At 33.8% G+C, this 15,908-nt stretch overlaps 3 protein-coding genes across 4 annotated transcripts; 1 reads left to right on the top strand and 2 right to left on the bottom strand.

Annotated features, from left to right (window-relative positions):
* Nucleotides 1-769: 769 nt before the first annotated feature.
* On the bottom strand, nucleotides 770-5,247 carry LOC143432554 (homeobox protein rough). Its single transcript, XM_076909221.1, has 4 exons — nucleotides 5,029-5,247; nucleotides 4,282-4,543; nucleotides 1,939-2,173; nucleotides 770-989 (listed from the first exon to the last, which is right to left on the bottom strand). Exons 1-4 carry the CDS (start codon nucleotides 5,245-5,247, stop codon nucleotides 770-772), a joined length of 936 nt encoding a protein of 311 aa, XP_076765336.1.
* A 4,375-nt stretch (nucleotides 5,248-9,622) lies between these two features.
* On the bottom strand, nucleotides 9,623-10,968 carry Urm1 (Ubiquitin-related modifier 1). Its single transcript, XM_076908887.1, has 5 exons — nucleotides 10,797-10,968; nucleotides 10,645-10,709; nucleotides 10,504-10,585; nucleotides 9,956-10,004; nucleotides 9,623-9,872 (listed from the first exon to the last, which is right to left on the bottom strand). The coding sequence occupies exons 1-5, from the start codon at nucleotides 10,838-10,840 to the stop codon at nucleotides 9,804-9,806; spliced, it is 309 nt and encodes a 102-aa protein (XP_076765002.1). The 5' UTR covers nucleotides 10,841-10,968; the 3' UTR covers nucleotides 9,623-9,803.
* Nucleotides 10,516-15,907, top strand: LOC143432033 (uncharacterized). 2 transcript variants are annotated; one of them, XM_076908886.1, is made up of 7 exons: nucleotides 10,516-10,656; nucleotides 10,912-10,996; nucleotides 11,706-12,080; nucleotides 12,158-12,637; nucleotides 12,711-15,220; nucleotides 15,311-15,531; nucleotides 15,601-15,907. In XM_076908886.1, exons 3-7 carry the CDS (start codon nucleotides 11,720-11,722, stop codon nucleotides 15,731-15,733), a joined length of 3,705 nt encoding a protein of 1,234 aa, XP_076765001.1. In that variant the 5' UTR covers nucleotides 10,516-10,656; nucleotides 10,912-10,996; nucleotides 11,706-11,719; the 3' UTR covers nucleotides 15,734-15,907. The 2 variants fall into 2 exon arrangements, with proteins under 2 accessions (XP_076765001.1, XP_076765000.1); XM_076908885.1 differs by lacking the exon at nucleotides 10,912-10,996 and having other exon boundaries at nucleotides 10,529-10,656.
* Nucleotide 15,908: the final 1 nt, after the last annotated feature.

Below are 15,908 nucleotides of genomic sequence, written 5' to 3'. Positions count from 1 at the left end.
TATATAAGAAAAGTTAGTATTTTGTAATATATTTACACATATTTAAATATCTAGCCTATATAATAGTTTTATGATAAAAAATATGTTGAATTGGTAAGTTAAGGTTTATATATTTGCAGAGTGTTAAATATTGAAGTAACTTTGTCTATAAGTATTTTGACTATCTGAAAAATTGTAAATGTTAAATATGATTTTTAATTAAAACTAATACAAAACATCCATTAGATAGATTAAAAATTTTTGATTTCGGAATAGAATTTAAATTAAAAGGATGTTACACGTAACGACATAATTCATTCAATTGCTAAATAAACTAATGCAAAACACTAATTATTGATTTAATCTTATTTGACTAAACGTGACTTAAATACAAGAATAAAATACAGAATATTGTATGCGTATGCGATTGACTTTGGATCAATATTTTTTGATCGAGATTCGTACAAGAAATAGGCCAGATTACGTAATTTGAAGACAACGTCTTAAATTTCGTTGTCTTTATTTCGTATAGGTATTTCAAGAAAACGGCGACGAGGAAAGTTAGGAAAATACATTAACTCTCACATCTTTTATAGCTATGTTACTGTACAGTATATAAATTCTTACATCTGTTGTATGACGAGTATAGTTTTTCTGCTGTAATTTCATTGTATAAGTAAAATAGAAATTTAATATAATAAGTAATTGGTTCAAGATAAATAATTGAAATTCAGTTTGATTGAAATTGTTAATAGTGATTTGTGTAGTAAGTTTAATAAAAGGTGAAATTTCAAATAGAAAATAGCACGTTTGTTGCACTGTCTAATATTTCACTATCACTGTTATTATATTGTGGTTGTTTTATCAAATTTTCAGCAATAGAATTCACTGAAATACAGGAGTGACTGGTGGTTGCAGACCCAAGTGTCTTTTTATAGAAACAGAATTCACAAAATCCATTTCTACCATAAATTGGCACGTTTATCATTCCACTGGAAATTACGAAATTCCTGTAACATGTAATATTATCATAATATTTATTTACATCAATAATATCTTTATATATACCGGTATAACAATGTACATAACATTATATGTGTTATATATACGAGAATGTATAAAATTTCCTGTTTGTATCATTCTTTGTATTCTTCACTTTCTTTTAAAGCAAAATGAAACTCAAATGTAAGGAATGTTCAATGAATAAAGTCTGATTGATAGCTATTCTCGATTGAAGCATCAAGGTTGAAGTACATATGCACGGTAAGTTAAACTTTTTGTTGAATCCATTAGTGACAGATTCCTCCAGTTATAAATTATATTCTGTGATACGGGTTTTGTTAATAAATGCAGAAATGCGTTATCTTCGTTTGAGAGCAGAAATTTTTATTATTATTACCGAAAAAGGAGACATCTAAAATTATTTGCTATTCCTAAAATGATAAACAACGAATTACCAATGTTCACTTTAATTATCTTACGTTACATTTAATAATAAATAATACTTTTCTTGGAAACTTGTGATTGGTTTGGTTTTACTCCTTACTGTACATATAGCGAACACTGTAAACAAAATAAAAACAGCTATGTAAATAGAAAGTTAATTAGATTTAACGAAAAGAAATGGAAAAAAGTGATGTATGAAACGATTATACTCTGAGAAAGGAGTCTACATCTTTGAATGAAGGGAAAAGAAATGTACATTCTCAGTTTGATGTTAATTTTTGCAAAGTGATATTTAAGATTGAAGGAAAGACAATTACCGACGGTGAATTAAATCTGATAAACGCCAAAAGCGGCATAATTAAAAAAAAATGTAGCAATTAATAAAAAAAAAAAAATGTAGCTCTGATACGGATGTACCTGTATATATTAGCTCTAAGAATATTTCTTCATAATCAATAATCTTCATTTCTAATTGATTTTGAATGAAACGTTTAAGAGATGTAGTACAGTTACCGATAATATTGATCAAGTTGTGCCTTTTCGATTCTCTTATCTTTAGCACGTCGATTTTGAAACCAAATTTTAATCTGCGTTTCCGTGAGGTGTAAAGACGTAGCAAGTTCGAATCTCCGTCCCCTAGAAATATACTCTCCTCTACGATATTCAACTTCCAGTCTTAACGTTTGTTCACCGCTGAAGGTTGTTCTCTGCCTTCGTGGTCGTCCCTCTTTTCTTCGTTTGCGAGCTACTGCGTGAACAAAGGTATATTAAAAGAAAAGAGCATTGCGTTCGAACGCTCGATTCTTCTAATTCTATCGTAAACATTGAAAATCGCAGCTTTTACGATTTACATCGGTCGATGTGACGTTAAATAATAGAAATGAAATTCTAAAAACCGTTTATTGGACATCCTTTGCACGTTGCACGCAAAGCATCCTTTTCTTTTTAATACTCGTCGAATTACAATTCGAAATGACCAGAAACATTTAAGTATTTTTGAACAATCGGAAACGGCTCGTACTCGATTCAGTTTTGCTTAAACTCTTTAATTGTATTCCAATTATTTCATTTATATTAGTATCCAGGAACGAGTTACAGACAATGGAGTTTACGAAGCTTTTAAAATCTTAAGAGTTATTGTGTCCACGTTTCTTTTTTATATACATATATATGTATACATATATAATACCCCAGTAATTCCAGGATACCTTGCAGTGACAACGGCTTAAGGGGCAGCCGAGTAACACTGGGTTTGTGGAAATATAGCGAGGTATATTTCACATTGAGATGCGGCCAACTGCACCAAGTAATCTCATCACAACATCGGTGCGAGGTGACGAAGCGGAATAAATCCACCCAAATGTGTGTGCACTTGTATTGGTTATATTGTACGCGTGTCCATGTTACCTACAATAATACTTATGAATAAAAAGGCTTAAAGAGATAATAAAATATTTAAATGCACATTAGCGGGAAATTATCGTTGCGAGATATCTTCGAGACTTCAACGAGCGTATAAAGGCGATGAAAAAGAAAAGCTTTTAACCGACTTAAGATCATTTCTATGAATGGTAACAGCTTTTTACAACCAATGTATGTATTTATAGATATGTGTATGCGTGTCAACTATTTAATTGGGGATGTAGTTTATGGGTGCGTCTAAATTTAACTTTGATATTCATTTCAGATTAAAGAATAGCGTCGATGCCGTAGTAATGATTTTTAAACGGTACTTGAAACTCCGATGTCCGCTTATACCGAAATTTCACAAAGAAGTCTGCTTTAAGAATGAATGCCTTTGGAGGAAAGATTCCGAGTCACTTCTTTGGACACACATATGAGTGGATTAGATGTAGATGTGACGTATTAATTCGTTCACTACCAACTACTAGATATCTCGTAGTTTACGGTACAAGTTTAGATTGATTACAGTTGGAATAAGTTTATAGCCATTTCAAATGGGAATTATTAGAAAGGATGATCTGTAAATGCCGTTTCAGTACTTTATCGGTGATTTAATGTTATTAGATTTTGTAAGATTCCATGCTTCTTTTAAAATGAAATTTTGGTAAGTTTCCTTGGGCAATGAATGGGTTAAAAGTTGAGCGTAAATGTACCTATGCATGCAAATTTACGGTACAGATATTAATAACAAAAGGAGACGTTCAATTTAATCGCGCGATGTAAAATATACGAACTATCACTTAGCCTCGTACGTTTCATTTCAAAGAATTAACGAACAAATTTTTAATCATAGATTACTTTAATAATTGTATGAATTTCAGAATATGTGATCTACCGTTGAAGCTGGAATTGAAGCGACGAAACCAAAAATTGCAAGTACACCTAGCCCTCGGTTTACACGAAATTCGATTTGTACGATTTCGGTTTAACACGGTCGAAGAAGAACGGAAGTACTTTCATTTACACGGAACTTGCGTTTTACCACGATCAAGTTAAACAGATGCAAGTATTATGTACATTTTTTTGCAATATTACAACCATCAAATAGTTATTAAAAGAGAAGACACTTTCGATAAAGCTTTTGTAAAAGGAAGCTGAAAGCAAAAAATAATTGAAAGAAGGCTTCCAGATTAAACAGCGTAGCTACATAAATTTCGTAAAAATAAAGTTGTATGAATACTATCTCCCGTGGATTTGTCAAATGTTTTACATGTCTACATGTATATCGCTTTTCAATATGAATAGTCAATTTAGACGGTAATTTCAGGGAAACAATCTAGCGTGTAAATGGAGGATTAAGTGTTACTGTTATCAAAGATTCCTCACTGTGAAGAAAAATCCGGAGGAATCCGTAATTTATTAAAAAGCGAAGCGTGAAGTGCTGATACTCACGGAAAGCTGAAAATCCTTGAAAATGATGCTCGGAAGTTGGAAAGTACGATAAACTATGAAAATGTGGCGGAAGTACAGACGGGTACGTAATGTGAGACAAGTATACGGGATGGTTAGTCGATCTGGTTTGATGAATCTCGTGAACCAATGGCCATTTTAAATGAACGAAATTTGCGTTTTCTTCTTTCTCGTTCGCTAAGACGTTTGTTTCATTTGTATTTTGTTCGATGCCCTGTTCCAAGGGTTCTTGTACAGCCATTACCTGTGCAACGGGTTGCTGCGTTAAGTCATTAATCTCATTCACGTTCCGCTTTATTAACTAGCTAGGTCCAATGGTTAGATATAGTTTTACCTTAGATCGAGTAACAAATTCATTTTAACATTATTAGAAGAAAGCATTTAGGATCTAAGAAACCTTAAATGATAAAAGAAATCATCTCTACACTGCAATTTGAGAGGACATAATACGAATCAGAGTATAGCTATCAGTTATCACTGAATAATAATATCATTACTTCTTATTTACCTCTAGATACAGTGAATAATTGCAAACGATTGTCTCGTTAAGGTGTACGGATATCAAAGGAACGAAACATCGGTTTCTAACACCGAAGACACTAACGTTCGAGTAAACGAAAGAAACTGACTCTCAGCGGTGTGAAACGGAATGAAAATAATTACAAAGGTACGAAAAATAATAATAAGCGCAGATGTAGACTGTGGCACGCAGGAAAAGCTGTATCTTACTTGCGTAGCTTCATCGTTCGAAGAATTGCACGAGACGCTCGCATCTAACGCGCTTCTCCCGTAGAAAAGACTATCCGAAGACAAGTCAAAATTCGACTTCGATCTCGGCCTTTCCCCGTCATTGCTATCATTACGCTCGACGTTTTTCGTTTCGAGATGTCCATAAATTCGGGCAAAAAATTGTCTCGGCGTCGATGGTCCTTCTGCTTTTGTCGACATTTAGTTTCCAATCTAGTTCTACCGGAGTACGTATTCAACGATGGGAAAGCAATTTGAACCGATCCGTTCTCCACCAATTACCCGCTCGAAATTCCAGTAATTATTAATTATCTTCCTACTTAACGCGTCGAGTTCACCAGCACGGAGGACCAATATTTGTGAAACTTAAAGACCTTACTCCTCTTTGATGTCATTTTAGATCTTTCCACTTGAAGCATAGCAGACAGAACCGGTGGTGCTCGAGAAGTGCGTATTCTTTCGACGATTTCGGAATCGATAGCGGCGTTTCGAGTGTAGAAAAATATGCTTGAACTTGGGAAGACCTACGTTTAGGCGCGCGCAGGCTCGCGCGCGCGTACAAATGTCATTCGCGTAACAGGTAAAAAAATCTCGGAAGACACTTTCGTTGAAACCGAACACTGGCGTGCGAAACAGCTCGAGGATGGAACACCGAATGTCCCGGTACGGAGTTGCACAGGTATCTGAATCGGTTCGCTTGGGACCACCATTCTCTCGTATCGTGGCTAGTATGAAAATAGGGAGAAGGGATGTTCGGTATCCGCGCTCCCTACCCCATGGATGTTCCCCACTATCTCTGTTGGATTCACCCCCATCCCTTCGTTTTCAGATAATTTTGCTGTCATCGCTGTAACGCCCCTTTGCGAAAGAGCACCTGCAGACGTTCGCGGCCATCCGAAGAGTTACGTCAAAAACGGACGTTTATTATTCGACCAATCGCGCCGTTAAATTCGCGTTGGTATCGGCAGCCGCGATTAACGCCGCGTGGTTTCGGTTTCGACCTGACGGGGGCTTGTATTCTTAAGTACCCGACGTTCAATCGACGAAACGAATAGTTATATTTAGACGCTTCACGGTTTAATTCCATGTTTTTTTGTTAACACTTTGTTTTATATCGGAACGAAGCAGCTCTTTGCTTCATTGAAAAATATTTTCAAATGTATTCTTATCATTGCTCTCGATAATCATCATAGGCTATTAACAGATTTGTTTAAAATCTTGTTTAAACTAGTTAAAAATTAACTTGATATTTTTAAATACACTTACGAGCAATTAAATCGAATTATTAGGTATTTAGCTTTAAATTAACACTGAAAATTTATTTAATTTATTAAATTTCAATACTTGGTGTTGCCCCTTAGCTTAAAGGATATTTTACCTTTTTTTGTTCATTGGAATTTAGGTTACATAATTTAAAGAATAGTGGGCCAATTTTTATGATGTTGGTATCAATTTAGAGCTAAATACCTAATCATTAAAAACTAATATATTTTTTGTCCATTGGCTGCACCATTTTCGAAAAGATTTGCTTCATATGCGTATCTGGAGGTTGAGTCGATTTAATTATCATAAGTGTAGTGGATATAAGAAAATAATTATGTATGAAGAAGTAAAATAGTTCAATATGTATGAAAATATACGAATGTGTTTCATACATTTATATAATACGATAATGATAATATTTGATATGTAAACGACAAAGAGATGTGAAATTCAATCATGGCCAGTTCACCATTAATTGATACTGTATGATATATCACGGTAGCGATACGTATAATAATACAAAAATAAGTACTACAGGTACAAAATACGTAAAACACGAAATACACATTTACAATCATCTAATAATGAAACAAATTTCTTTGATAAAGATACGCAGTTCAACGTCCGCCATTCGTACGAAACATTGATACGAAATAATTATCCTTCAAATTAATTCCTGTGATATTAATAAATACTTTTCATTGCGCCCATATAGTTTATATCACATATTCTAAAATAATTAACCGGTAGTACTCCCATAAATAACATTAATTACTAAGAAATGTATTATTTACGCGAAGTATAAGTAAAGACATGCATTGACTTACGAAAAGTGCAAAAATAAGAATCTTAACGGCTCGATTAACGTCTTCTGTCCAATTGAATTATAAATACGCAGGTGTGAAACCAAACGAACAATTTATTTGCCATATTTTATTGTTTAGAACGCGAGCATCGAGTTTTCAGCCGCGGGACGTGCGATTTAAATTGAAGTCGCTGAAAAATGAAAAGTAAATAACAGCAGTTATTTACTGTCGATTATGTGCCACGGTTCTCCGATAATGATAATGTTAACAGCAGAAATGAAAGGAAATTAGAGGGTGGCTCGATGCGAGACCGATACGTGCGCATGCCCGTGTTTAACGAACTCTCGTTGGTTCTTCTGTAATTACATTGATTTCTATCTTGTCCCCGGTTGGTCCGAAATCGTACTACCATTATACCGTTCCATCGGCGTGTCATTCTGATAGGTAATTCTCACGCAATCTAAAACAATTGCGATTATCGTCGCAATATGGACACGATCAGCGGTCCGGTACACGGCGATATTCAGTTCTCATTGTCTAACATTACCTCTCTCCTTCTCGTCTAGATTTCGTACACACATTCGAGTGAGGTGTAGAGTAGCATTCGCCGATATGGAAGCAGTGACTTCTATAAAAATGACTAATAAATACTGAGAACGACAGGAACAAATGGCTTACCTGTTCCGATTCTATAATAAAATAGATACAGCATAAGTATCCCAATAAAAATAATTGCGAAATGATGTAGATAAGTAGCATTTTGTTAGTTTTAAGTTGACGAGGTTTAGAAGGCTTCGACCTACAATAAATGATAAGAAACATAAGCTGTGATATTATTAACATAATTATTACAAAAAATCAGAGAACGATTAATTAACAAATCCACTTAATGTAAAAATATGTATTATTCTTATCTTTTCTCTGCAGTAAGCCGACGATGTGCACTCATTTATTTGTATTTTAGGAAATGCAAGAGAAGCGACGTTTCCACGGCTTCCGTGGCTTACATGCCATTGATAGATAATTTAAAATGTTCTCTCGCAAATGTTTTTCGTATCAATAATGTGTTGGCTACACAATAAAGTTAGTGTCAGTTAAGAATATTATGTAAAATTTTCTATCATTCTACTGCCTTATCTCAAAATTGCTATTTTAGATAAATTTAAACCAAACAAACCTATGGCAGCCATTGGCTTCTAATTATTTACTATATAATTTTTAATTGTATCGTATCATTATATGATGCAATTAATAATTATATATTGAATAAACAGAACCCGGGTCTCACCACGTGGAGGTTGCTGCCAATGGAGACCCACTCTAACCACGTCCCATTCACTTTCCTTTTATACAACATATTATTAAATAAAACCTCCCTTTAACGTACATTTGCAACAAGTTCGATATTCGATCCTTATGCAAACGTACAATAGAAGGATTTTCATAAAGAATTTTCGCGAGAAAGAATTATGTTACAAATGGAAGGAAACACAAATACCCTGCCTAGCTAATAACTGATTTTAATTTCAAATCAATCAACCTATCTAGGAATATATATTAACTTAAAAGAAGTGATTCTTACCTAATAATAAGTCTGAAAATGTTTCACCCTACGTATGCAAAGATCTAAGAGAAATCAGTACACGAAGTACTCTGTATTCGTGAACTCGAAGTATTTGCAAAGGCAAGCAACAGATAAGAAGTCTGAAGGAACAAACGAAGAATACGATAGAATGTTATTGTAATTTTTTGTATATTTCAATAGTTTTACCGCAATCTCTTGTCTATTTCCCGCTTTAGAGGTAGGAGAGAGAAAGATGCCATAACAAAGAGTGAGACAAATGATCCTAACCCAACGCTGGAACCCCTGGCGCCATCTCTGTGAAAAGTGCTCAAACTGGTCGCACATAACTATCGACAGGGAAGTGAACTATTGAAAAACTGGTGGCGCCATCTCTGCGGAAAGTATTGAAACTAATACACGAACAGTTTCAGCGTTTCACCAAAAGATGGAGCTAGTAGTTCTTCAGTCGTTCACTTCGCTGTCGATAATTGTGTGCGACCAGTTTGAGTACTTCTCACAGAGATGACGCCAAGGAAACACTTCTAGAGTAGGATCACCGTCATCTATCTCACTCTTTCTTATAGCATATTTCTCTCTCTTACCTCTAAAGGGGGAAATATACAATAAATTACAAAACCGTCAGATCTCAGCAGATGTTTAACATATTGAATATTGAGAGACATTTTGGTTGTTATTAGAGATACTAAAAGCCATGTACATATATGTTTTTAAGTCGTCATAAAGTAAAAAGAATAAATAGAAATAAATAAATAATGTAGATGGAAAAATGTCACCCTACGCCACTGCTGAGAAAATTGATGAATGAACGACTTTGACAGGCGCTATCAGTACTGTTCTGGTGCATTTCAATCCTTGGGGGCGCCACCATGATGCGCTGGTGCTTTTTGAAGTGTTATGTGATGTGTTGTATTGTCTGGGGTATTAATGAGCATTTTATTCTTCTACACTGTATAAATTCATGCATACACATATCTTCTCTCCATGTAAACAAGCATTCTGTATATTTTTTACTTTTTCCAATAAAATCAAAACGAAACGCACGATACTACTTCTTTACTTCCCTTTATCAATCGCCATCATATCCTCCTGCAATTGTTTCATCCTTATCCGCCGTGCAATGTAGATATGAACATTATCGAGTCATCTGGATTTATTTTGTAACTGCTTTCACCCTAAAAATTCAATCATGAATTCAGTGACTCACAACTCTAAGCACACATATATATATATATTATAAAAGTGCGAAAATGAATACCAGCAATTCCCAATCGGTGTCATTTACAAGAACTAAAATTCCTGGTCGTCTGTGGGTATAAAATAAAACGTGTGTAAAATATATTGTTATTCAAGTTAAAGTTCCATTAGAAACCGAAGCACAAAATAAATTTTAAACATCTTATATAATTTTGTATCGCACAAATTAAAGTACCAAGTTCGAAACAATTTTATTATCCTTCTGTATTTCCTAAAGTTTGAACTAATAAAAATATTCTGAGGGTTGTAAATTATTATGTATCATATATCAGTAATACGATGAATTTTGATTTGTTAATCTGAACTATGCTGCCCTCTCGGAAGAACGCCATGAAACTCGTCGTCTATAAATCGCCATCTTAACTTCATATATCGGTCAAGTTGACGGGTACAAATTAACACCATATCATATTGTGTTTATGGTTCGGCACGTGTGTCAACTAAGAGCCTCGAGGTGTGCCAAAACAAAGAATCGATGCAACAATCTTAATTGCTAGTTAGAATATTTACAGCTTTAATGTAAAAGTATGAGATTAATTAACAACTTACACGGTGTCTCCTTGCATGAAAAGCTCAGGTCGTTCTTTTAAGAGGTTATCTTTTATCCAGAATAATAACTTTTGTATAGTCCCTAGAAGATTTCACGTGGTAAATTACGATTTGACACTGAAGAAAGTTTGTAAAACTTACATTCGTCCCCAGGTAAGATCACTTTATGTTTTTTTTTCCTGCCAAAAAGTAGTTCTGCCCCACCCCTGCAATTATTTAACAGACAAAATCTTTCACCTTATACTAATGCGTAGAAAAAGTTGGGTTAAGTACGCAGAAGTCTACAAAGTTACCCAAATTCGAGAGTCACAGAAATTTCGCAATTTTTATTTGTCATATCCTCTATTTGTTTAATTTTGCTTAAATTATATCACTTAAAAATATTATCCTATTGTCATCTAATTACAGAGAAATACCGTTCGGCGCGCATAGAAACAACGTGTGTGACATTACAGCTCGGTTCCACGTTCCTCCTATTCAACTAAACAGTAGTGTACGCGTCAAACGCGGCAAAAAATTAGTTTGCAAACTTCACATTCGTTACAAAAAGAATTTTTATCTCTAATATGCATATAACCCAAAATTGTTTTCGATTTCTTAAGAAGATACGTACAAATCCTTGCATAACGATATTTCAAGAAATAAAATGAGTAAAGATAATTATTTATTTTCAAAGAAAAGTGTGCATTTATAATGTGCACTTGTGCTGATATTAGTTAGTTATAAACAATAGTGTTAAATAAAATTTAAATGAAATATAATGGAAAAACTAGAATGTAAAGTAAGAACCTCTTGGATGCAACACAAAATACACCCCTGTATATTCGTGGGTCATTAGTCTAATAACAATTATTCGTTTATCTGCGACATAAAAGTTGTGTTATGCATGGTTAACGTATTGATTGATGGACAAATAAAATTGATTAATTAAAAACAATATGAAAAATCCAGTTGCTATTAAACAAAACGTATAATAAAAGAAATAGAATCCGGGAAAATGTAGAATACGCGAATGGACTGTGTAGTGCGGGTATGATCCAGCGGCAGTTGTAATGGCGGTCGTCAGTAAAGTGCAATCACCGCTGTTAAATATCTAAAGAAAAAAAACAAAGTAACGATCGCGTTTGGTACGCGTTGGTGTAATATTAAAGAACTTTCGATCGTACAATCGCATGTGAACGTAATTTATTTTACATGTTCAGTACCAAGTTTCACGATGTCGGAAGAAAGCGAGCATACTTCGGAAGAAACAGCAGTAGAAATGAACGTGGAAAATCACGATAAAGAACAGACGAAATGTGAAACAAGCATATTAAGTAACGATGTGGAACAGCCTATGTTAGAAGATGAAGAAATGCCGACATACATCAGTGTATCAAGTCCATCGAGGCGCGAAGATTCGCAAGTGAATAATACAAAACAACAGGATAACTCAGCACCAGCAGATGAAGACCTCAGTCGAAGCCCTTATCCGAGCGACGATCAAGGAGGAGGTAGCATTTACGTATTGTCGTCCGGTGAAGAGAGTAACCGCGCGTATAATGATGACGATGAGGATGACTACGTTGATAGCGATGGTAAGTAAACGATATACAAATTTTTCATAATAATGTTGCAGTGGTTGTTACATTGTTTCCCATATTGATCTATATAGATATGGATGAGATGGATTTGGAAAATGAACATGAAAATGCGATATTGGATGAGGAGGAAGATGATGATGAAGACGACGACGACGACGATGAAATCGATGGAGAATACGAACACGAATGTTTCGATAGAGCATCGGATGATTTCATCCTAAACAACAGATTAAAACAACATCATAAAGAGAGGAGTTTGTCATTACAAGATTTAAGCATTTCAAAAAGTAATGCTCATTTGTCATACAACAAAAAGAGGCATAGCTTAAGTATATTTAAACATAACTATTTAAATATACAACCAAATCCGGTACTATATCATGTTATGCATAAAAAACAAATAACACCAACAGCTAAATATCAACATGTGCCAAGTAAAGTGAAACAATACATAAGAAGTATAAAGGAACAGAATAGAAAATCAATAGAAAAGCGTAAAGAGCATAGGGAACAAGAGTTCATGATAAACAAAAGTCATGATGAAAACGAAGGTAAGAATTCGTACTTAGAAAATTTGTCCATTGTCCATTCTAGATACTGTAAACCTTAATTATTTGTTTATAGATAATGATGTAGAGCAGTTAAAAACAAAAACTGCAACTAAAACCATAAAAGATTATGCAGAAAAGGCTATTAAGGATTTGCAACAAGAAGAAACTGAAGGTGATAATTTAATTTATAATACAGCACAAATAATAGAAAACGGTGAAAATAATAAAACTTCTAATAAAGGAATTGAAAACCAATATAAAAATGCTCTAAAAGATATTGAATATAATGATATACAACATGAGAAACATATGCAAAATTGTGATGACAAATTAGAAAAACGAAATGGTTCTGTAGATGTTAATGCGCATCATATTGAATATCAAAACACTGTAGATAGGCATGTAAGGTTCGGTAGTATAAATCAAGCTTCTTTAGTTAATGGTCATCAACAAGCACCTACGTTTATTAATTTACGAACACTGAGTTACGAAGAATATATTCATGGTAGTTCTAACACTGAACAGAGAGAAGAATTATCAGAGCCAAGACAGGAAAAAGCAAACGAACCTGAGGAATACAATGAAGCAGAAATGATTGATGCGCAAGAAATTGATAATAGCAACACAAGTTGTCCCTTGAAAATTGCAAGTGTTAAAAGTATCCGCATAATTCAAGATGAATCAGAAAATTTAAATTTTGCAAAAATCAGTGCAGCCGATAGCATAAACGCCGAAAATACTGAAATTATCGAACTAAAAGCTCAACTTAATCAAAAAGATGCACAATTCCAAAATTTACGAGACGCTTATCAAAGAGTGTTAGCAGAAAATATAAAAATAAAACAAGAGTTGGACGCCCTAAAAAAATCTTTAGTAAAACCTGAAAAAGAAAGCAAAGCATGCGAAACGAAAATCGCAGCAATACAAACTGATGCAATCGTAGAATCTATTCCTAATCAAGAAATTGTAACTACAGCAGAAACAAATAATAAAGTATCCACTAGTAGTGTCACATCTACCATAAGTTCTATTGATCATTGGGCAGAAAGCGCTTACAGTCCAGCTATATCAATTAAACCACCTGATTTAACTCCAATTTTTAATTCTGATGATAGTATGGTACTCACCAATGGTAACACTCCAAGGAAGCTTGCAAATCCATTGTCTCGAACATTTATCACTTCATCTCGAATTTTGCAAACACTTTCGAATATAACACAGGGTAAAACAAAAATTCAAAATCCTTTAATTAAGAATAACAAAAAGCAATCAAATGTCACTCCAAATCTGTTATTGAATCTGGATTGCAATTCTCCAATTAATGCTTCGAGTTCCAAGAAAAGAAAAGCCACAGAAATGCTTGGTACATCTAATTTTGCTCAGCCTTTCAAAATACCTCATACAACCTTAGAATCTGAAAGAAAAAATAGTATTGATGCAGCTAATGTGGAATTAAAATATTGTGAGGAACATACAAGTTTAAAATCAGAACCAGAAAAAAATATAACTATTAATAAAGATATTAATGGTTCTACATCTGTACAGTCTAAAATTGAAGAAACAGATGATCAAGCAGACAATGTAAAATGTTTTATATATAAAGAGGATGACAATAGTAAAAACAAAAGTTTCTTAATTCAAGCAGAAGAACCAGCAAAAGATAGACTGAATAATGACAAAAATAGTATTCAAGAATGTGGACCATATTTATTGGGTAATCTTGAAATAAGGTTATCTGAAATAAATGGAATAATTAGTGTTTGGGGTAAAGAAATAAGTCATGAATCTACAAGTAATAATGAGGATGATATTGAAGTGTCTATAAAATCTGAAAAAAAACCGTATCACTCCTGGCAGAATACATCACAGACTAGATTTAATGGAAGTCCACTTGTGTGTTCGACTAGTAAAAAACAAAAAATCCCATTAAAATTCAGTAAATTTAATACTTCTCAGTGCTGTCATGCTCCATCATTAAATTCACCATCCTTAGCAGATGATATAAATGTTAGAAGACATATGGGTAACATTTGCAATACAAGCACATATGTATCTGATTGTGGAAACTGCAATTCCTCAAAATGTCACAAAGAATGGCCAACATGTACAGGTGCCTCAAGTTCACAAGAAAATATACATTCCTGTTGTACACATCATATTGAAACTATAGATAAAGAATGCAATTGTGATTCATATCATAAGAAACAGAAACATGATCTTAATCCGAATTGTTGCAAGGATAAGTTTCATAATGCAGGAGTTCGAAAGAATTCATACAGAAACACACTTATGACGGACTCGAAAAATCATTCGCACGAAAACATTACAAACGGTGCAACCGAAATAACTGACGTAATTTGCAAATACCATTCGTGTCAGCGTTCCCTTCAAAATGTAGTAGATAATTGTTTGCGTTCAAAATGTTGTAATAATATTAGAGATGTATCTGGTACATGTAAATCATCTTCAGATAATATAAATAACCATGAATGTTCTGACAAACATACACATAGCCATACTCTTTCCAATGATGGCGAAGAAATCCCCCTAATATCACCTAAACGAACTAATGAAACACCCGAAGTAAGATCATGAAAACATATAATTACAAACTTATGCAATGAATTCATTAAAAATGTTATGTTTATGTGATGTTTTTTGTTATGTATACAGACGAGACAACGAAGATTAAGCGGTAAAAGAGTACGAGGAATCCTTATGGACCTTTTAAAAGGCTGTTCAGATTGTCGTACTACTAGTACTACTGGTCTAAATAAAAGTGGAGTTCAACAAAAAGGAACACTCTGTATGGCAAATGATCCTCCACAAATAAAAATTTCTCATTCTCCTATGTCAGAGCCTACATGTTCAACTTCTGCACAGTGTAATGATAGGTAATTTTATTTGTCATAGTATTACAAAAATATGATTCATAGAATATACGATGTTAACTTCCCTTACAGGTGTTGTCACGCATGCGCGCGACGGATTGAGTCTCAACTTGAAGAATTTAGAATAGAGATGGAAAGAGTACGATCACGATCAGACGCAATTCTAGATATGCTCAATATGCTTTATTCTGTGGATATGAATTAATGAAACTTATACGATTTTAAATAAGCGCTTTCTCCTTGTACAGATCACTTGTCTTAATTTTCGTTAAGCCGGGACTCGCACTATCATCAAAGTTTCTTATTTACCTCTTCTAATTCATTGCATATAAGAAATACATGAACAATTTATTAAAATAAAATGCATAAATATAAAAAGG

This window comes from Xylocopa sonorina, chromosome 1, assembly GCF_050948175.1.
Source record: "Xylocopa sonorina isolate GNS202 chromosome 1, iyXylSono1_principal, whole genome shotgun sequence".
Classification (NCBI taxonomy): Eukaryota; Metazoa; Arthropoda; class Insecta; order Hymenoptera; family Apidae; genus Xylocopa; species Xylocopa sonorina.
Note: the sequence above shows the minus strand (reverse complement) of the source record. Positions and strands in the feature narration are given on the sequence as shown.